This window comes from Trachypithecus francoisi, unplaced genomic scaffold, assembly GCF_009764315.1.
Source record: "Trachypithecus francoisi isolate TF-2019V2 unplaced genomic scaffold, Tfra_2.0 Lachesis_group8, whole genome shotgun sequence".
Classification (NCBI taxonomy): domain Eukaryota; kingdom Metazoa; phylum Chordata; class Mammalia; order Primates; family Cercopithecidae; genus Trachypithecus; species Trachypithecus francoisi.
Window position 1 is genome coordinate 112,116,592 of NW_022681473.1, and position 22,267 is coordinate 112,138,858.

The 22,267-nt window shown below is 37.4% G+C and overlaps 3 protein-coding genes across 4 annotated transcripts; 1 reads left to right on the forward strand and 2 right to left on the reverse strand.

Annotated features, from left to right (window-relative positions):
- Window positions 1-1,516: 1,516 nt before the first annotated feature.
- TMEM225 (transmembrane protein 225) lies at window positions 1,517-4,648 on the reverse strand. Of its 2 annotated transcripts, none has more exons than XM_033205051.1 (4): window positions 4,374-4,648; window positions 3,467-3,613; window positions 2,916-3,050; window positions 1,517-2,188 (listed from the first exon to the last, which is right to left on the reverse strand). In XM_033205051.1, the coding sequence occupies exons 1-4, from the start codon at window positions 4,402-4,404 to the stop codon at window positions 1,962-1,964; spliced, it is 540 nt and encodes a 179-aa protein (XP_033060942.1). In that variant the 5' UTR covers window positions 4,405-4,648; the 3' UTR covers window positions 1,517-1,961. The 2 variants fall into 2 exon arrangements, with proteins under 2 accessions (XP_033060942.1, XP_033060941.1); XM_033205050.1 differs by having other exon boundaries at window positions 1,528-2,188; window positions 4,224-4,648.
- Window positions 4,649-5,550: 902 nt separating this feature from the next.
- Window positions 5,551-6,546, forward strand: LOC117080969 (olfactory receptor 10G8). The gene has a single exon (XM_033206476.1). It carries the CDS (start codon window positions 5,611-5,613, stop codon window positions 6,544-6,546), a length of 936 nt encoding a protein of 311 aa, XP_033062367.1. The 5' UTR covers window positions 5,551-5,610.
- Window positions 6,547-20,044: 13,498 nt separating this feature from the next.
- On the reverse strand, window positions 20,045-20,980 carry LOC117081068 (olfactory receptor 10G7). Its single transcript, XM_033206661.1, has one exon. The coding sequence runs from the start codon at window positions 20,978-20,980 to the stop codon at window positions 20,045-20,047; it is 936 nt and encodes a 311-aa protein (XP_033062552.1).
- Window positions 20,981-22,267: the final 1,287 nt, after the last annotated feature.

Here is a 22,267-nt window from a genome sequence, read left to right on the forward strand (position 1 = left end):
ACAAATACATCAATGGAATAGAGCAGAGAGCCCAGAAATAGACTCAGGAGCAAAGGAAATTCAATGAAGGCTTTTCAACAATGGTGCCAGAACAACTGGACATCATCATGCAAACAGAAAAATCTGAACACACACCTTATACCTTCCACAAAAATTAAATAAAAATGAATCGTGGAAATAGATAAAACTAGAAGATAAGACAGAAGAAAATCTAGATGAATTTGGGCATGATGATGACTTTTTTGATAGAACACTGAAGGCACAATAAGAATGAATAAGCTGGACTTTATTAAAATTAAAAACTAGTGTGCTACAAAAGACATTGTCAAGAATGAAAATGCAAACCACAGGCCGGGAGAGAGCATTTGCAAGACATATCTGGTAAAGGACTATTATCCAAAATACACAAATAACATTTAAAGACTCAACAAAAAAATGAAAAAGCTGATTACAAACAGGGCAAAAGAATGGGACAGATACCTCATGGATGCCAAGAAACCATATGAAAAGATGCTTTTCATATTTATATCACTAGAGAATTGCAAATTAAAACAACGAGACATATTCACACCTATTAAAATGGTCAAAATTCAAAATACTGACAACATCAAATGCTGGCAAGGATGTCGTGTGGCAGGAACTCTCATGTATTGCTGGTAGAATGCAAAATGGTATAGCCACTTTGGAAGACAGTTTGGAAGTTTTTTACAAAACTAAACACATTCTTCTCATATAAGCCAGCAATCATCTTCCTTGGGATTTACCCCAAAAAGTTGAAAGCTTATGTTCATACAAAAACCTGCACACAGGAGTTTATAACAGCTTTATTCATAACTACCCAAACTTGGAAACAACTAAGATGTCCTTCAGTAGGTGAAATAGATAAGCAAACTGTGGTACATTCTTACAATGGAATATTATTTAGCACCACAAAGTATGAACCACAAAAAGGCATGAAGGAACCAAGTTCTGCTTATATAGATAGATTCAGGAATTCTAAAATAATTAGAAGATTTATTTCATCAATTTATTAAAATAAATAAAACATGATCTCTACAGTGTTTTTTTTTTTTTTTTTTTTTGAGGCGGAGTCTCGCTCTGTCGCCCGGACTGGAGTGCAGTGGCCAGATCTCAGCTCACTGCAAGCTCCGCCTCCCGGGTTTACGCCATTCTCCTGCCTCAGCCTCCCTAGTAGCTGGGACTACAGGCGCCTGCCACCTCGCCCGGCTATTTTTTTTTGTATTTTTAGTAGAGACGGGGTTTCACCGTGTTAGCCAGGATGGTCTCAATCTCCTGACCTCGTGATCCGCCCGTCTCGGCCTCCTAAAGTGCTGGGATTACAGGCTTGAGCCACCACGCCCGGCCTACAGTGTTATAGTTACCAACTTTCGCACATTTGAAAAGCTGGTCTATATACTTTTTGTAGATGCATAAATTTGTAATGAAAATGTCAACGTGAGTGTGAATCATCAGCAATGCATTCTTAAAAGTGTTTTATGATAGGAAACGAGAGGAAATGAAATTAGAGAAGCTTTTAGAGGAACATCAGTTATATCTATAAATTTAATTGAAAAACTTCTTCAGGAAATAATGTTTAAATTTTATAAAGTTGGGTGATGTGTACATAGGTGTTTGATCATCGTTTTGTATTTCTTAGGTATGTTTGAAATATTTCACAATACAATAAAACTATCATGTATTATTATAAGTGTTTGTGATGTATAGACTTAACAATACAGAAAGTATTATTTACATTATAATATTTATTATATTAACAACAAATGTTGCAGAAGAAACCATTTGTTCAGCAGGCCAGGATTTTTTAAAAAACCATCTTCCAGATCTTTTTACAAACCCCAACTATAATTCCAAATAGAGACAACATGGTTGGAGACACAGCACACACCCACAAAGCTTTTTCCATAAAGATGAGCATATACTGCAAGAAATAGATTGCCAAATCACAGAGCCCAGGTTACGCGACGTGTTTGAACTTGTTTGTTTAGGATGTCTTCCTTTGAGTTCACAGTGTGTGCACGGACAATGCTACGAGGCATTGCAGTGTGTTCTGGTAATGAAATACCTTCGATAGACTTCTCAGATTCCTTACATTCTGTGTCAGATGTATGGATGTTCAGGCAGGTAGAGCTACTGGTAGACAACTTGCACTCTAGGAGAGAGAGGATTCCTAGGGAAAAGAGATTCCAGGGAGTGGGATGAAGGGACAATGGAGAGTCAGAAGCAATTCCCTCCAATTTGGCTTAAGACCCTGACCCAAAGCCCAGTGGATCCCTTTTAACTACCCAAAGCCATCTGGGAGGTGAATGCTTTCGTGGAAGAAACTGGAAGTGTATGTACAATAGCTTAAATTCTGCTCAGCTTAAGAAAATTGAGGATTCTTTTTGAAAGAGAACATGCTTCTTTTTGGGTTAGGAAGTGTAATTACAAATGAATTTTTAAAGACTTCTTAGGAAAGGAGAGACTTCGGTTTTGGTAGACGGCCATCTAGCATCAGATATTCTCTCTGCCCTCAAACTGCCTTGACACTACACTGTACTCCCAGGGTCACTGTTCCTCTCCACAGTGGCTGAGCATTGTGTCTCAGACACCCACCTTGGTCATAACTTTGATGGTTATCTCTACCCTAAAGTGGGGGAGGGTGTGAAAGGCAAAATAAAAGGTGGAGATGAGGAGCTACCCTCTGAGGCCAGGCACAGCAGACATCTCGCATAAGCCTGACCTCCCACTCTTCTTGGAAGAACTGTCATCAGAGAATGAATCCAGGTGAGCTGCAGCCTTTTAAAATGCAAGGTTTGGCACTTTTCCCTCTATTCTCCTATCCCATCTTTTTACCCTTCCTTCTGTCGGGGATGGATTGGTTCTTAACACCCTTCAAGGGCCCTGGAGACACTCACCACAGACAGACAAGAAGAAAACGTTTAAGTAAGCAGTATTCATGATCCAGGTGATCCTATAACTAGAGAAGTGCATGGATTGGCCTTGCTTCAGCTTATTGTGATATAGCGTGAGTGCCCAGAGCAGAAGGATACCTGATGTCAAAAGGACAAAAGGACAAAAGGAAAAAAAAAGTCCTTTCTGAGGAACTTTGGCTCCTTGATGCAAGTCTTCATTCCATATACACTTGACTTCCCAACCTCCACCCGGTCCAACTGCACCTTGCCCAAAGACTGATCCTGCTCCTGCTTTTATGGTAGATCTAACTCAGAAGCTACAGATATATATACACACACACACACACACACACATATAAACATATAAACATATATGAAAACATAAATATATAAACATATATATGGTTTTATACATATATGGTTTTTATATATAAACATATATATGGTTTTTTATATATAAACATGTATATATATATATGTTTTCAGAGACTGCAGCCTGAACCCACCCATCAAAGTACACCTATAAGCCTATGTTAGGGGAGCCAGGAAGTTACCTGAGGAGAAACTGAGGATGGCAGTGAAGAGTTGTATAGATTTATTTTGAGGAATCAGATAGGTGAATTTCATACCCAGGATTAAGTTAAGGAGGAAGGAAAGGCCAAGGATCGACATCATCATAATCCTGACCACTTTCAGGTCATCTGTTGGAAAGCAAAAGCTGTTTTGAGAGTACAGATATTTCTTCTAGACTCATTTCTACTTGGGGTCCAGAAATCTCTAGGTGAAAATTGGAATAGGGTGAAAGATTTGATTAAACAATAAGAAAGAAGTTGCAAAATAACAAAGAAGCAGGGAAACCTTAAGCTGAATAAGAGAACCAGAAACAATTGTTCTCTATCCTGACGTCTCTCTATGTGTCTTTCTCTTCTATCATTTTCTTCAAATTCATTTCTTGTTAAATACCCCAATTCATCCTATCATCTAGTGGCAATACAGACTATTTAATGCCAGTTACCTTTCTTTCTTACCCACATGTCTAGTTGTGTGGATCACCCTGCTGCTACTGCTGAAACTTCTCAAATGCCCAGCAGTTAAGGCTGTGAACATATAAACTTTTCTCCAGAACACCTAAATGGTGAGATTTTGGAATCTGCCTTGACTGCATTGACTATGGAAGGAAGAACACTGCAACTTGAGAAGCTGCACCAGAAAATAATAGGTACATTAGTGAGATTAATGCAAGTTAAGGAAAGCAAAGTTAAGGACACACCCTTCCTTTCCACCCATCTCTTTCTAGAGTAGAGTTCTGACCTTCTGGCCAAACAGCAGGGCAACATATCATCCATGGACTGTGGTTTATCTTGATTCCTTCATCTTCTGAAATCAATTCAACCCATTCATCTAAGGTGATTCCCATCACCATTAAGACTACGGCCCAGGAGGACAAAAGTATGTTCATACCCTGGATACTTCTATTTGAAACATGCACCATTACGAGTGAAAATTTTTAGCTGGAACCACCACCACTATTTCGTAGATCTCTTCCTTGAGTTGATTAGTTACAGGAAGGATGATATCTGAACTTTCAGTGGTTGCTGAGGCATTGGCAGCAGTAGACGTTGAAGTAGTCTATAAAACAGAGAAGATATATAACTCCCACCCTTCCCCGCTTCTGTATCTATCAGGGACAGCCTGCTGTCAGGACTGCCAACTGCCATGGAATCATCTATGGGTTTGACCCTTGACCCTGGGGCCTACCTGAGTGAAAGAACCAAGGGGCCCAGAAGTCCTGAGAGAGCTATCAGATATAGAGATCTGACATCACATGGAGAAAGAGCTGTCAGATACAGCAATCATTAGAGGCCTTGAATGAAGTTAGACGTGAATGACTAAAGAGGTCCAATTTAGGAGTTAGAATTACATGTTCCAAGGTTAGTTACTATTTGGCAGGGATCAGTGAAGAGGAAAAGGATTTCAAGATCATTGAAATAGATAGTTAACTAGCTAGTATCACAACAGGGAATGACCATTCAAAATTTAGGATGTTTGAAGAAATGTGTGTTCCTATTGTGAGGTCCCAGTGACATTTAGTTAGGCAGTCATCCAGGAAATGAACCATCGTCCTGAAACCAAACTACTGGCCTGATACACTGAGCTGTTATAGCCCAGTATCATTTATAAGGCGTGGGCAATCATTTCTTGTCACGATTGCCTCTGTAACTTGGAATATTAAACATTTTTGAAGGAACTGAATTGTGCCAACAACCACAAGAAGCTTGGAGAATGATCCCCAGCCCCAGATGAGATTGCAGCCCTTCGTGATATGTTGATTAAAACCTGGTGAGAGCTAAACAGAGGGCCCAGCTGACCTGGACGAGACAATAAATTTGCATGTTTTATGATAGTTAAGTTTGTGGTAATTTATACACCTATTGAAATATAAGACAATGTGTTTCTCCTAATTTCTTCCACATGTGTCTCTGTGTGTGCATATGTGAGACAGAGAGAGAGACTAGGAAATCACTTTATCAGTTTATAAAGGAAGCTTTGTAACAAGCAAAGTCCATGATAACGCCAGAATTATCTACCTGGTTGATGCAGTTTCCACATAGAGAATGAATTCTCATTTCTCAATTAAGCGCTAAATGCTGCGTGCTCTTTATGTCCCCAGAAGGAGAGAAACCAAGGGTGAGAAGAAATGTCCAACGGCAGCTTCGTGACAGCGTTCATTCTCACGGGCCTTCCCCATACCCCAGCGCTGGACGCCCCACTCTTTGGAGCCTTCCTAGTCATTTATGTGTTCACTGTGCTGGGGAACCTCCTCATCCTGCTGGTGATCAGGGTGGATTCTCACCTCCACACCCCCATGTACTACTTCCTCACCAACCTGTCCTTCATTGACATGTGGCTCTCCACTGTCACGGTGCCCAAAATGCTGATGACCTTGGCGTCCCCAAGTGGCAGGGCTATCTCCTTCCACAGCTGTGTGGCTCAGCTCTATTTCTTTCACTTCCTGGGGAGCACCGAGTGTTTCCTCTACACGGTCATGTCCTATGATCGCTACCTGGCCATCAGTTACCCGCTTAGGTACACCAGCATGATGAGTGGGCGCTCCTGTGCTCTCCTGGCCATCGGCACTTGGCTCAGTGGCTCACTGCATTCTGCTGTCCAGATCATATTGACTTTCCATTTGCCCTACTGTGGACCCAACCGGATCCAGCACTATTTGTGTGATGCACCACCCATCCTGAAACTGGCCTGTGCAGACACCACGGCCATTGAGATTGTCATTTTTGTGACTGTTGGAATAGTGGCCTCGGGCTGCTTTCTTCTGATAGTGGTGTCCTACGTGTCCATTGTCTATTCCATCCTGCGGATCCACACCTCAGAGGGGAGGTGCAGAGCCTTTCAGACCTGTGTCTCCCACTGTATCGTGGTCCTTTGCTTCTTTGGCCCTGGTCTTTTCATTTACCTGAGACCAGACTCCAGGAAAGCTGTGGATGGGGTTGTGGCCGTTTTCTACGCTGTGCTGACGCCCCTTCTCAACCCTGTTGTGTACACCCTGAGAAACAAGGAGGTGAAGAAAGCTCTGTTGAAGCTGAAATACAAAGTAGCACATTCTCAGAGCAAATAAACACTAGGGAATAAATACCCTCATTTTTTCAAAATTAACACTAAAATTCATTATTACCATGAATTTTATTGCATGAATAATTCTGAGTGTTAAACATTATTCAAAACTACTGGCTCAGGAATATTTGCTTCACAGAGATTTCTAAGGAATTGTAAAGTCACAATTACATGTATTTTAGTTATGATGAATGTGCATATATTCTGAATATGGACTTGTTTCCTGCAATAGGCTAATTTTCCCCTTTTACAAAAATAAATATTCCAATTTAATCTCGGATACCAGGTTGAGTTGGTAATACGTCCTAGTTGGTAATATGTTTATACATTTTGGTTTATTTCTTATGCACACAAACCAAGGAATTTGAAATCATAGGGATATTGTTCAATGAGAGCAACAGATATCAGAGGTCATTTACTTATGGCTGCAGCTGTGTAAATGCCTTCGTAACTTTTTTTGCACTTGTGCCTTTGTGTGTGTATGTGTGTGCACATGTGTGCTTGCTTGTGAAAGTGGGTTTCAAAGTGTTAATTCTCCTTCCCAGCACATCTTGTCCCTAGTTATCGCTCTTGCATTAAAAAAGTCTTAATCTTCTTCCCATTAGCCTTTTATCATTTAAGCAGGACTGCTAGGACCAGCTCTGGCACTAACATGTGCCTTTCAGTAACTAGGGGCCATTGCCACCTTGCAAGAGCCCTTCAAATTTTTTTAGGAGGAAGTTAATAATACCTCGAGTTGCACTCATACATTCTGACTTTGAATTCCCTGTTCTACCTAACCAGATACCTATAGTTAGCACAAAACAGGGACGCTGAGTCCTTTTCCTGCAGACAGTCGTGGCTGATCATGCTGTCCAGACAGCTCCTTTCACAATGCTCTTAGTGTCTTGGAAATTCAGTCGCACCAAACTCCAGTTGCACCTGCTCCAGGGCAGGGATGTCCCACATTACAGGGTAGGGCAAATTGTGCTTGCTCTTTAGAAAGTAGAAAAATAGGTACGGCATGGTGGCTCACGCCTGTAATCCCAGAACTTTGGGAGGTCGAGGCAGGCGGATCACGAGGTCAGGAGTTCGAGACCAGCCTGACCAATATGGTGAAATTCTGTCTCTACTAAATATACACAAATTAGCCAGATGTAGTGGCGTGTGCCTGTAATCCCAACTACTCAGGAGGCTGAGGCAGGAGAATCCCCTTATACATATTCCATGTATAGGTGAGATCATACAGTATTTGTCTTTCTATATCTGGCTTATTTCACTAAGCTTAATGTCCTCCAGGTTCATCCATGTTGACTCAAATGACAGAATTTCCTTTTCTGTATGGCATAATAATGTATGTATATGAGTACCACATTTTCTTTATCTATTAATCTGTTTATGGCCACTTAGTTTATTTCCATATCTTGGCTATTGTTAATAATTCCAAAATGAATATGAAAGTACAGATATCGCTTCAATATAATGATTTGTTTTCTTTTGGATATATACCCAGAAGTGGAATTCCTGTATAATATGGCAATTCCATTTTTAATTTTTTGAGAAACATCCACACTGCTTTCTGTAATGGCTGTGCCAATTTTTCATGTCTACAAGCAATATACAAAGATGCTCTTTTTTTCCTACATCTTTGCCAACATGTATTATCTTCTGACTTTTTAATAAGAGCCGTCCTGATAGGTGTGAGGTGATATTTCATTATAATTTTGGTTTGTACTTCTGTGATGATTAATGATGTCGAGCATCTTTTCATATACCTTTTGGCCATTTGTATGTTTTCTTTGGAAAAAAGTCTATCTAGCTCCTTTGCCCATTTTGTATTTAGGTTATTTGTTTTTGTTTTATTTATTTGTTTTCCTTTTTCTACTGAGTTTGTGAGTTCTTTATATATTTTGGATATTAACCTTTTATCAAACACATAGTTTGTCCATACTTTTTCCCACTTTGTAGACTGCCTTTTCATTTTCTTGATTATTTCCTTTGCTGTGAAGAAACTTTTTAGTTTGATACAGTCCCACTTAATCATGCTAAATGTAATTATTCTAGATTAAATAAGTGGTAAAATAGTAAACAGTGTTAAGCTTGTGAATGCTAGACATTTTATAAGGATTATATCAGTTTAATCACTACAAGAACTAGAAGCTAACACTGTTATCCAAATTCACACAATTAGTGAGGAATATAGTCAAAGTTTAATTCCAGACTATCTGGCACCAAGACCCAAGGTGTTAACCTCTATGCTACACTGTTATCACAAATTCAGGAACTTTCTGTTTTGGGGGGAGGGAGAGGGCAAGATTAATAAATATCAAGAATCGTAGACATAACAAAGCACTTATTTTTCTATAGCTACATATATTTTATATATCAAGGTGGATTTTAAAATTACCTTTTTCCCATGTAATATAAAAGACATCTTTTCCACTTTTCTAGCTCCACCTGACTTCAATTCTAAATATCTCATCAGACTGCATCATCCCGTCTGCTTTCATATGTGCTCCACATTAAGCTTCAGACTCCTCAAAGAAAAATCCTGTATTAGTGCTATAGTAATTAATTTATATGAATCTCTGTCTGGTTTCTCTAGAATGTTTCTCTGATTTCTGACCCCTTTCATCTCCATAAATGTTTACTTACTTTCTCAGGGACCCACCTTCTGATCCTCACTCATTACATTAGATATTGCTCCAAAACAGATGACTTCCTTTTTTTCCACCAAGTTCCGACTTTCATGATTTGAATTCATAATAGTTTTCGTTTGCTAGATATTTCCATTTGGGTATAATGCTATTGCTTCACACTCCACATGTCTAAAACAAAACCTTTTATTTTCTCCTCTGCAGCTGCATTATTTGTCTCTTATATGCCATGATAAACCTAATAAAAGATACCCTGAAACTTGGAGGCCCTGCCTATAATCTTCCCTCAGACATTTCTTCTTCAGGCAATGGAAAAAGGGGTAAGAGAAAGGATAAAGAAGAGGACAAGGGTGGTGGGAGGCCATGAAACATTAGTAAAAGTTCTAGAAACCAAGAGCTAATTTTAATACTTCAATAATGAATCTTTTACATTATTAAATAATGATTAGGGCAATGTCATTTTATAAATATTTATTATTATTATGCTCTCAGATCCATTAGTACTATTTTCTAAAGAGAAAAAGAAACAAAGGAATCAAAATTGATGTTTGCATTTCATATAGGGTATGAAAAAACTCAGCAAATATTTCACCACATTATACCATGTTTTGATGTATTCTCTTGGGTTTTTCCTCAAAGTAGCAGCTCTGAATTGAGAGATTATCCACAGAGGTTCATTATTAGTGGTGTCATTTCTCTGTTAACTTGTATTTCTAAAATATTGTATGGATGTGGAAATGATGTATCTGATTGATTCCCTGGAGCTACATTTTTCTGAGTTAATTAGTAGTTGAAAAGAGTTTTAAATTATAAAAGGTAAATAGCTAATACCTAAGAAGAATCTGGTTCAAATTCTAAATGAATAGGGTAATTTTTATCACGATCCCAAAGCTGATACTTGTTTATCAGTTCAGTCCTTTTTTCTCAATTAATCAACACAATCATTCCTTCAACCATTTCAATTAGATGACTACTAAGTTTCTGGCACAAAAGATACAGAACTTCAAGACATGATTTATGTTCCAGAACTCTAGAGTCCAGTGCAAAGCACATAAGTGAACAGATGGACTTTAAAGTGTTATAATGTGTATGTGAGGCACTATAGTAAACCACGTGTCATCTAACACAGATTAAGTAATGGAGTGAACCACTATCTGAAGGTTCAGAGAATTACACATACAAATAACAAAGGCCCTCCCTAATTAAATAATTTCTTATAATTAATATGTACACTATAAATAATATAAACTTTATTAAAGTTCATTTGTTTTGAGGTATACCCCAGGTTCACAGAGCTTTCATTTTCCATGTCAAATCTTCCTGTATTTGAATCTTTGAATTCTAACGAGAGGAAAATTGATCAGAAGATGCTAAAACCAAAGCTTTGCACATTTTCTTTTATTCATTCATAATCTCAATGTTCATCCAATGCGTACATTTTGGCCAGGACCTCCATGTCTCTGCAGGTAGAGAGGAGGGAGTTTTACATTTACTGCATTAAGATGTTTACAGTGTAACTAAATTTTTCTCACACAGTGGGAAACATTGTTTAAAATCTAAAAATAAAAAAAGATCTCTCTTCCTTAAAGGGTAAAATAGGGGGACATTTTCAAGACAATTGTTATCATACCCTAATTCAAAGTTATCATTGGCAAAATATTTTAATGGACTTTATTTTCAGATTTAGGGCATCCATACTATCAAAGTAACCAGGGACCATTCCTACTAAATCAAAAAGGACATTCGTGAAACCCTAAAGGTTCAATATCACCTTATCCATCTAATTCATCCACGGTCAGTGGAAGCAGTGGTAAGCCATAATGGAATTTTGAACACTTGATTGAGATTTGTGCAGCCACAAGTCAGGAGTGGTCAGATATATTGATGACAGCACTTAGAATCATTAGATACAAATAGAAAAGAGAGACTCTGCTGAAGTGAAATACTAATAGATAAGACATATGAGACTTTCTATTACTCCTCTGAAGGCAGCCCCCTGGCTAGTTATATGTTCACATGTTTGATTATGTGGTCTTAGAGTATTTCAAAGGATTAATGAAGTGTGTTGAACCATTTACAGGTACATGAAGCTCTAAAAATCAACATGCGAGAACAATGCTGTAATCATTTGACAGAGGCCATCCTAAGTTCTGTTAGCACTTAGAATGCAATACATAGGGATTGCTGATACACTTTTCTTGTGTTCAGAAATGTTCATGGTAGACTCCAAGAATTTGTTGCCATTACAAGTCAATTTCTATCCAGCTGGCATGATTTTAAACTTAACTAAGACTTGTTGACAAATGGGAGAAATCTTGAGACCATGAAGGAGTTTTTCCCTTCTGTTACAGTGTTTTCTATCTTTAGCATTTCCTTTTGATTCTTAGAGTTTCCAACTCTCTGCTCACATTACCCATCTGTTCTTTTATGACTTTTATTTTTTCTATTAGACTTTTTGATGTATTTTACACTCCCTCTCTGATAATACTAACATCTATGTCATATGTGGAACTGTTACTGATGATTGTTTTATCTCTTTAGATTGGGCTGTTTTTCTTTTTTTAAGAATTTTATTTATATAAATTTATGGACTACAAGCGTAATTTTGTTACGTGGATAGATTGCATAGTGGTGAAATTAGGGCTTCTAGGGTATCTACCACCTGAAAAATGTATATTGTAGCCATTAAATAACTTATTGTCACTCACCTCCCTCATCTCTCCACCCTTTTGAGTCTCAGTTATCTATTATTCCACCCTCTACATTCTTTAGTACACAATATTTAGCTCCCACTTATAATTAAGAACATGTAGTATTTGTCTTTCTGTGACTAATTTGTTTTACTTAAGGTAATGGCCTTGGCTGGGAGCGGCAGCTCACGCCTGTAATCCCAGGACTTTGGGAGGCCGAGACGGGCGGATCACGAGGTCAGGAGATCAAGACCAACCTGGCTAACATGGTGAAACCCCATCTCTACTAAAAATACAAAATATTAGCCGGGCCTGGTGGCGGTTGCCTGTATTCCCAGCTACTCGGGAGGCTGAGGCAGGAGAATGGCGTCAACCTGGGAGGCGGAGCTTGCAGTGAGCCGAGATTGTGCCTCTGCACTCCAGCCTGGGTGACAGAGCAGCGAGACGCTGTTTCAAAAAATAAATAAATAAATAAAGATAATGGTCTTGAGCTCTATCCATATTGCTGCAAAAGGCATGATTTTATCCTTTTTGTGGCTAAATAGTATTTCATGGTGTATATATACACATTTTCTTTATTCAATCATTCATTGATGGAAACAGATTGATTACATATCTTACCTCTTGTGAATAGTGCTGTGAAAAACATACAGGGGCAGGTATGTTTTGGATATAATGAATTCTTTTCCTTTGGGTAGATACCCAGTAGTGGAACTGCTAGATCAAATGGTAGTTCTATTTTTAGTTCTTTGAGAAATCGCCACACTGTTTTCCATAGAGGTTGTACTAATTTACATTCCCACCAACAGTGTGTAAGTGTTCCGTTTTCTCTATAGCCTTGCTAACATCTGTTATTTTTTTATCTTTTTAATAATGGTGATTCTGACTGATTTTGTGGCTTTAATTTGCATTTCTGTGATGATTATTGATGTTGGCCATTTTTTCATGTGCCTGTTAACCACTTATATGTTTTCTTTTGAAAAATGTCTGTTCATTACCAACTTTTTAATGAGGTTATTTGCTTTTTGTAATTGTTGAGTAATTTGAGTTCTTTGTAAATTCTGGATATCCATCCCTATTGGATGCATAGTTCGCAAATATTTTCTTGCATTCTGTTCTTTCTGTTAATTATTTCTTTTGCTGTGCAGAAGCTTTTTAGTATAAGTCTTATTTGTCAATTTTAGTTTTTGTTGCCCATGCTTTTGAGGTCTTAGTCATGAATTTTTTGCCTAGACCAATGTCCAGAAGAGTTTTCCCGAGGTTTTCTAGCATTTTTATTGTTTCAGTAGACTGTGCTTTTCTTTCTTACCTTTTAGCATATCTTGTAATTTTTTGTTGAAATCTAGACATGTTGTGTCAGGCAATAGGAACTGAGATAAATAGACAATTAGAAGGAAGATTTATGGTAATCTAATCTGGCTAGAAGTTGGACTGTGTTTCATGTTTATAGGGACCAAAGGCTTCAAATTCCTGTAGTGTCTTGTTTTGTCTTGCCCATTAACTTTATGTATCCTTAAGTATTAGTCCTCAAAGAGAGTCTGTGACTAGTAACTCTTTCAGCTCTTCAGCTCCTTTATTTACTGTTATTTACTGGAGCCCTGATGCTGTGATTGTAAGATCTGAGAGAGGAGTATTGTCCTGTAATATTCTGATTCAATGCTTGTGTTTTTAGTGGGCCTGTCTTTAGAACTGTGACCTTCACAAGTGTTTTCATAAGTACCTCCCATCCCAATTCCCTGTTTCTCCCATTCTCTTCTCCAGCTACTTCCAATATTCCCAATCTAATTCCTCTAAAACTGACCCGCTTAACATGTTTTCCCCTTTAAGTAAGATGGGAGGGCTATAAGAGTCAAACTCAAGTAGGAGAAATGCCCTTCCCCCATTTGGGATAAGAATCTGACAAAGCCTTTGCCCAGGGAACAGACATCTGTTGTAGAGGAAGCTCTGACTATGTGTCACAATGATTATCTATCCCCTAACTCTACCAGAGCCAAGAGGGAATTATTTATTTATTTATTTATTTATTTATTTTTAGCTTTTCACGATAGGAAACTGGAGGAATTAGTGGTGTTCATGAAGGTAAAGTCCATAAATGTGTAGGACCCCACCTCAAATAAATTGACCCCTTTTAGCTTTTTTATGAGTAGACATTTAAAAAATGTCCTTTATATTTCTGATAATACTTCTTACTTGAAAGTTCACTTTATTTGCTGCTAATAAAGTCATATTAGTTTTTTTCCTAGTATTTTCTTGGAATAAATTTTCTACCCTTTAACTTTCCGTGTGTGTGTGTGTGTATTTTTATTTAGTGTCGTTTCTTTTAAACCAGATATGATTAGATGTCGCTTCTTATATAAGCTGCCTGTTTTATTTATTTATCTTTTATTTGTAGTGCGTTATTGTACCTATAATAGTCTAACATTTTGTGGTTTTCTATTCTTAAATTAAATTCCTTTTTCTTTATTCATGTTTCTCAATCCTTTTGTATTTTTCTTTTTTTCTTTTTTTTTTTTTTTGAGACGGAGTCTCGCTCTGTCGCCCAAGCTGGAGTGCAGTGGCCGGATCTCTGCTCACTGCAAGCTCCGCCTCCTGGGTTCGCGCCATCCTCCTGCCTCAGCCTCCCGAGTAGCTGGGACTACAGGCGCCCGCCACCTCGCCCGGCTAGTTTTTTGTACTTTTTAGTAGAGACGGGGTTTCACTGTGTTAGCCAGGATGGTCTCGATCTCCTGACCTTGTGATCCGCCCGCCTCGGCCTCCCAAAGTGCTGGGATTACAGGCTTGAGCCACCGCGCCCGGCCTGTATTTTTCAAAATATTTAATATACTAATCAAGTATTTTCATTACTTTATTTCATTTCTCATTACTTTTAACTATTTTTATTTTTTATTATACTTTTATGGTAAAGTCAATATCATTTCAATGCATTATAATCTATTTGCATTAGTACTTTACCATATCTTGAATAATCCAAAAATTTTACTTTTAGTTCCATGTAATGGCTCTATACATGTTTTTAGAAATATTTTTGTCCTTTATTTAATTTCTAACAATGTTATAAACCAGACAAGATGTTACTGTTGGGGCTTTCAACAGTCAAGGGTCTTCTCGTATGTTTATGTATGTGTTCACCTTTTCCTGTGGTATTTATGGACTGATTTATTTTGCACTTCTATCCTTTTATCTAGGATTATTTTATTCAACTTTAGAATATCTTTTAGTAATTTGTATACTGTGTGACTACGTTTTATACAGTTTATTTTATTCAACTTTAGAATATCTTTTAGTAATTTGTATACTGTGTGACTACGTTTTATACAGTTTATTTTATTCAACTTTAGAATATCTTTTAGTAATTTGTATACTGTGTGACTATGTTTTATACAGATTATTTTATTCAACTTTAGAATATCTTTTAGTAATTTGTATACTGTGTGACCACGTTTTACACAGTTTTAAAGGGAGGTTAGGTCTGTACCAGCTACTTTGTCATGGCTCTTCAGAAATAAGTTTCTCTTTTTTGTTTTTAATTTGTAGTTTGACTTTTTGCCTGCTTTCAAAAACTTTATTGGGAAAGAATTTGTTTTTAAAATGCAAAACGTTATTGAGGTATAATTTGTAACCATTTTAGGTGCACAGTCTGGTATGTTTTAACAAATGGAAGTACCTGTGTATCTACCACCACAATCAAGGTAAAAACCTTTCCATTACTACATATAATCCACCGTGTCCCTTCTCATCAGTCCTCTATTACCTGAAGCCCCAGATAACTACTGATCTGCTTTCTCTCACTATGGATTAGATTTGTCCTTTTTAGAGTTTCCTATGAATGGGATCTTACAGTATACATTGTCTTGTGTCTGACTTGTTTTGTTTATCCTAATTTTTAAAATTTATTTATGCATTTGTGTGTATCAGTAATGGAAATATGTCATAATCTATTACCTATTGCTTCCAGTTTGGGGATATTATTAATAAAACTGCTACATAGATTCACTTGCAAATATTTGTTAGGCATATGATTTAAACTCTCTTGGGTAAACATTAAAAAATAGATTTGTAAAGTTGAATGATAAGTTGAATGACAAATGTGTATTTAATATTAAAAAAAATCGAGTTTTCTCCAAGCTGGCTGTACCATTTTATATATCTACCAGAAATGCATAAAAGTTCTTATCGATCCACATTCTCAATAATATTGATTTTAGGTTTTTAAATTTTGGTCGTTTGATTATATGTGTGTAGTCTTATTATGTGTGAATTTATATTTCAGTAATGGTTAATAATGTTGAGCAATTTTTCACCTTCCTGGTGGTGATTCAAATATCCTTCTTGGAGAAGCATGTGTTCAGATCTTCTGCCCATTTCTCATTGGGTTGTTTTTAATTATTAAATTGTGGTATATCTTTACAATTTTTTTATTCAGTTTTTATTGGATATATGCATTACAAATATTTATATCTAGTGTGTTTTTTGCCTACTCATTTGCTTATTAATATCACTGGAAGAGCACAAATTTCTAATTTTGCTAAAGTCCAACTTTTGCCTTATTTCTATGGTTCATGTTTTCTGTCCTCCTTGAGAAATCTGTATTGACCCCAAGTTTATGAAAGCTTCTCTCCTACTTTTTTGTCCTAGACATATAATAATTTTCGCTTTCACATCTAGGTCAATAATCTCATTTAAGTTAATTTTTGTATATAAAGTGAAGTAATTGATTCAAAGTTTGGTTCTTACTCAGGGATAGACAGACTTTTGGGCATAATTTGTTGAAAGTATCACACTTTTTTCTTCAAAATGCCTTGGCACTTTGGCTAAAAGTCAACAGACTGCTATGCGTAGGTCTCTTTCTGGACTCCATATTCTGTTCCAGTCGTCCACATATTATCTCCATCTTTAAACACACAGGTTTTATGCTTCTGTGCCTACTATGTGCACCATGTGCCTTCAGTGTGCACCTTTATTTCCCAAATCCTCAAGCAGACCTTTTATTATTTAAATTAATCCTTTTGACACTTGATTTTCTTTTAATTTCCTTCTAGTATCCTCTCAATGCTATTAAGATCTAACTTATTAAAGGAGTTCAATAGCATCAGGGAACTGAAAGAGCAACAGTGGTGGCCCTTTCATCCTTTGCCATCTTTCATGACCATGCCATCAAGAAGCAGCTGCTTTTATAAGTACTGTCTCTGGAATTCTTTGAATTTACAGCCTCTAGAAAGGTCTTTGAGTGTTATTGTGAGAAATAATACTGTAAGGAAAGGTCCAATAACAGATTTGTATGAAACTCCTGAAGGTTTCCTTTCCTGGACTTACTCGAGAAATGTAGCAGGGGTGGTGGTTACTTTTCCCTGATCTGACCTCTCTTCATGCTACTATCGAATAAGAGACGTTTCCTTCTCTATGTTAGGAAACAGATGTTTAACAGCCAGCACAAAACAAGGAATACAGTGACCAGTCCTCTTGCTTACTTAACTGTGTAGGTTTCTGCGTCTCCCAAGCTACACCTTCAACCAAATAATTTTACCTGAAACTTCCACAGGCGCTCAAAACAAACATTTCCAAAGTCAGACACTTTCATTCTACCCTAAGAACATATCCTTGTTACTTTCTCTGTTTTGATAAGTTATATCACAATGGCCAAATCACACGAACTTCTCCATCAGCTTTGCTTCCTTACACAGTGGGCTCCTATTTGCCTTCCCTTTCCCTGCTCCCAATTCTCTCTGCTGTTGACTGAAGTTGGACTTTGGTGTTTTTCTTTCTTGATATACAGTCAAAAAAGCTCTTTAGTTGCTGCCCTAAAATTCACCTTCCTTCCATCTGTCTTCCATGTTACCACCGGTTATGTCTCTAAATAAAAATACTATCATATTATAGTATTTCAATAACTCTCCAGAACTTGCAAGATAAAAATCCTTCTTTCTAGTATTGTATACAAATTTTGTCAAGATTTGTTTGATTTTTATAACTCATAAACTTATGAAGACTATACATCTTGTATATTGGGACTACAAACTTCTTAAAAGGAGGTCTTTGCCTGTTTATTTTGTTTTGTACTCATTGTACATAGGACACGATAGCCACTCAGATTATATTTATTTATTGAATGGATAAATAGGTAGATTGAGCCAGATTAAAATTAATTAACATACACTGGTGTTAAAACTGTATAGTATTTAACAAATACATACACATACAAGTGAGTAAAACTAGAAAAATCTGAATAAGATTTGTGGATTATAATAGTGTCAACATCCTAGTTGTGATATTACACTATAATTTTGCTAACTGCTATCATTGGGGGAAACTGAGCAAGGTATAACAAGGACTCTCCCTGTGTTATTTCTTACAACTTCATGCGATTCTAAAATTATTTCAATAATGTTTTCAATTAAATAAAGATATTGACATTCATCATATATATCTTTGTCAATAATTTACTTTCAAAATGGCTGTGTGTGATACATATTGCTATAGTATTTTGAATCCTTTAGCATCTTTCCAAGTCAAAACTAATAATGGATCTCTCCTTGGGCACCCATTGCACTTACAACATTGTAACCTGGATAATACGACATATTTTCCCCCTTGCCAGACAATGACTTTGGTGAATGCACAGACCTTGTCTGTTGTTTTTGTGTATCTACTGTTTAGCATGTAACTTAACACCCAATAAATATCCCATAACATTTTAGGTAAATGTAAGTTAGATATAACAGTGTGATGTTACAGAGAAGTGTAAGAATCCAAGTGACTCCAATGACTAAGTAATTTTGGTTTATTTCTACCTCAGTGTTTTCCTTTGAGAAATGAGCTGAATTATATAATTGGTCCATACCAATCTGATTTCTTGGTGTGAAAACCAAGAATATACCTCTTATATTGATCATTGTGTCATGATTTATATAGGTTATGCTCACCAAGTCAGTATGTTTTTCTTCTCAATATCACTGCACAGTTTACTTAGAGTAAGATACAGAAAGTTAGCACTGAGGGAACGTTCTCGCTACAGCATCTTTGAAATGCAGCTGTTGCAAACCTGAGGAGTTTGAGAAATGCTTTTCAGCTCTAGCAGCTGCCTTCTAGTTTTGTTTTTCTCTTCATGGTATGCTAGGCAGAGTTGGCATGACCAGGATACCGGTGGTATTTAAATTAAGCATTTATTTTGAGAAAAATTATTTACACTTTAAATATATGTATTTATTTGGATGACAGATTATAAGGTTCATGGTCCAAGACTTACCTACCCAGAGAGTATCCAGAGTCCATTTTATACACTTTAAGTCAAATGGATGTGACTTACAGACATAGTCTAATTACATGGGAAATATTATCTAATACTTTGTTCTAAATTGAGGGATACTCTCAAATTTTTTGACTGCATATCTTTGTCTCTAAGATTATTTGATCATTTTTGTGTATTTATTATTTATCCTCTGGTAACTTATAAAAATAATTTTTAAATTGTTAAAAATGGAAACTTGGCATTAAGGATAAGAGATTGGCAGCTCCACAAATATGGAAGGAAAGTCTAGACAGTTGTTATCAGCGACCAATACAATGTGTGTAGTGTATACAGTTCATAAATGGACAAATATTTACTCAGAAATCTTTCAGGTCTAAGTAAGAAAAAAATATTAAAGAGTTACGTGGTTTTTATTGGTTCACGAATGTGAATAAAGCCATTCTTCTTGAGAACCAAACATTTTTGTCTAGTATTTTCTAAAGTTAAAAGTTTGTAATATGGATATTAAATTATGTAGTTATTTATGAATGTTACAATGAATTTTTCAATATAGAAAATTTAAAACACAAAAAGAAAGATTTTTATAATGCTTTGACTTAAATTACACAAAATAAACTGTAAGAACATTATACTGAATAGCAATTCTGGAAAATATTTATATAAGAAAAATAAAGTACTTTTCTGATTACTTAATGGAACGTGAAAAGAATAGACTATTATCCTTTCTCTTAGATTATCACCATGAAATGGCTGCTTTAACTAGGATTCTAACAAACACTCTGCAGAAAAAAATGAAAGATTAATTAACTGTCCGATTAAAAATTAAGACTGAATAATTGAAATGCTCCATTCAAATGTAACGCTCATATCGAAGGTTTAATTTATTTACAAATAAAAAAAGAAAAGTTAGTTATATCTGACTTTTCTTGACTATTTACCCTGAGAGAATACTGACCCATTTTTCAGCTTCAACAGAGCTTTCTTTACCTCCTTGTTTCTCAGGGTGTACACAGCAGGGTTGAAAAGAGGAGTCAGCGTGGTGTAGAATATGGCCACAATCCCATCCACAGCGTCCCTGGAGCCTGGCCTCAGGTAAATGAGAAGACTAGGGCCAAAGAAGCAAAGGACCACGGTACAGTGGGAGACACAGGTCTGAAAGGCTCTGCACCTCCCCTCTGAGGTGCGGATCCGCAGGATGGAACAGACAATGGACACATAGGACACCACTATCAGGAGAAAGCAGCCCGAGGCCACTACCCCAATGTTCACAAAGATGACCATCTCGTTGACTGAAGTGTCTGCACAGGCCAGTTTCAGGATGGGTGGTGCATCACAGGAGTAGTGCTGGATCCGGTTGGGTCCACAGTAGGGCAAATGGAAAGTCAATATGGTCTGGACAGCGGAGTGCAGGGAGCCACTGAGCCAAGTGCCGATGGCCAGGAGAGCACAGGAGCGCCCACTCATCATGCTGGTGTACCTAAGTGGGTAACTGATGGCCAGGTGGCGATCATAGGACATGACCGTGTAGAGGAAACACTCGGTGCTCCCCAGGAAGTGAAAGAAATAGAGCTGAGCCACGCAACTGTGGAAGGAGATAGCCCTGCCACTTGGGGATGCCAAGGTCATCAGCATTTTGGGCACCGTGACAGTGGAGAGCCACATGTCAATGAAGGACAGGTTGGTGAGGAAGTAGTACATGGGGGTGTGGAGGTGAGAATCCACCCTGATCACCAGCAGGATGAGGAGGTTCCCTAGCACAGTGAACACATAAATGACTAGGAAGGCTCCAAAGAGTGGGGCGTCCAGCGCTGGGGCATGGGGAAGGCCCGTGAGAATGAACGCTGACACGAAGCTGCCGTTGGACATTTCTTCTCATATATGAGGCTCTGTTCTTACAGAAAGGAAAGGAGGCAGCATTTACTGTGAGCATGTTTTATATGAAATATGACAACTATATTTTTCTGATTGAGAACCCTGGGGTTAAATTATTTTTTATGTTTTATAAATTCCTTTTGCTTCAGTATGGGTCTTTGAAGAGGAATAGCACTTTCTTATTCCAGTACCAGAATAAGCCATATACAGAAGAGGAGGAGATTTACATAAAATCAGACAAATGTTGAAAAGAAGAACAAATTTTGTATCCTATTTCGTGTAGAATTGAAAAAGATATACTCAAATTAGCAACACTTAGGTGCTGGCAAGCTCTTTCCGGGGATAAGCCTTTATTCAAGCATCTCTCTCTCTCTTTTTCTCTCAAACAAACACATATATAGATATACATGCGCACACACATTCTCTCTCTGTCAACACATACACACACACACACACACACAAACACTTTCACACATACAGATTCAGTCTCTTTGATCATTAAAGAATTTCTATTGCAAATACAAATTTCTAAAGCAATCTTCATTCTAGATGAAAGAATGGGAGAAAACTGCCTTCTCAGAGCTCTCTGGCCAGCTGCATAACTAAGGCAGGATTCCAGCAGTGGTTTAGCATTATGTGGAGCCAGTCTTCTGTTCCTTTGTCTTACCCTAGATCAGGAGTCCTCAAACCCCAGGTCAGGGACTGGTACCGGTCGGTGGCCTTTTAGGAACCAGTCGCACAGCATGAGGAGAACTGCCAGCAAGCGAGCATCACCACCTGAGCCCAACTTTCTGTTACATCAGCAGGGGCATTACATTCTCATAGGAGTGGGAACCCTATTGTGAACGGCACATGTGAGGAATCTAGGTTGTGTGGTCCTTATGAGAATCTAACATCCTCCCCCTCACCACCCCAGACCCCACCCCAGTCCATGCAAAAATTGTCTTCCTCTGAACCAGAAACTGGTCCCTCCTGCCACAATCGTTGGATACCGCTGCCCTAGATCATACCTTCCTGGTCATATACAAGTTTGACCCCAAACTAACACAATAATGAACAGTACCACCATTTTCTTTAACTTCCCTTATTCTATGTCTCTTTCTATTTATACGTTTTTATTATTATTTACTTCCCCAGAATTTCAGGCAATTAAGCCTTCTCTTTCTAAAGTATGATCAAATAATCTCACAATACATTTTGAGATAGCCAAGAAGAATTGAACCTGCTTGAGTAGTAAGAAAGATTAAACTTTCTCTGATGTTTGAGTTTCAGAACTGAATT

Excerpts from the sequence above, each read along its gene's own strand:
- TMEM225 (XM_033205050.1), bottom strand. The coding sequence starts at position 4,404 with ATGGTGCATGTTTCAAATAGAAGTATCCAGGGTATGAACATACTTTTG. Across the intron at positions 3,614-4,223 it reads CCCTGCTGTTTGGCCAGAAG|ATGACCTGAAAGTGGTCAGG; the intron begins GTCAGAACTCTA and ends GCTTTCCAACAG. Across the intron at positions 3,051-3,466 it reads CATCCTCAGTTTCTCCTCAG|GTATCCTTCTGCTCTGGGCA; the intron begins GTAACTTCCTGG and ends TTTTGACATCAG.
- LOC117081068 (XM_033206661.1), bottom strand. The coding sequence starts at position 20,980 with ATGTCCAACGGCAGCTTCGTGTCAGCGTTCATTCTCACGGGCCTTCCC.
- LOC117080969 (XM_033206476.1), top strand. The coding sequence starts at position 5,611 with ATGTCCAACGGCAGCTTCGTGACAGCGTTCATTCTCACGGGCCTTCCC.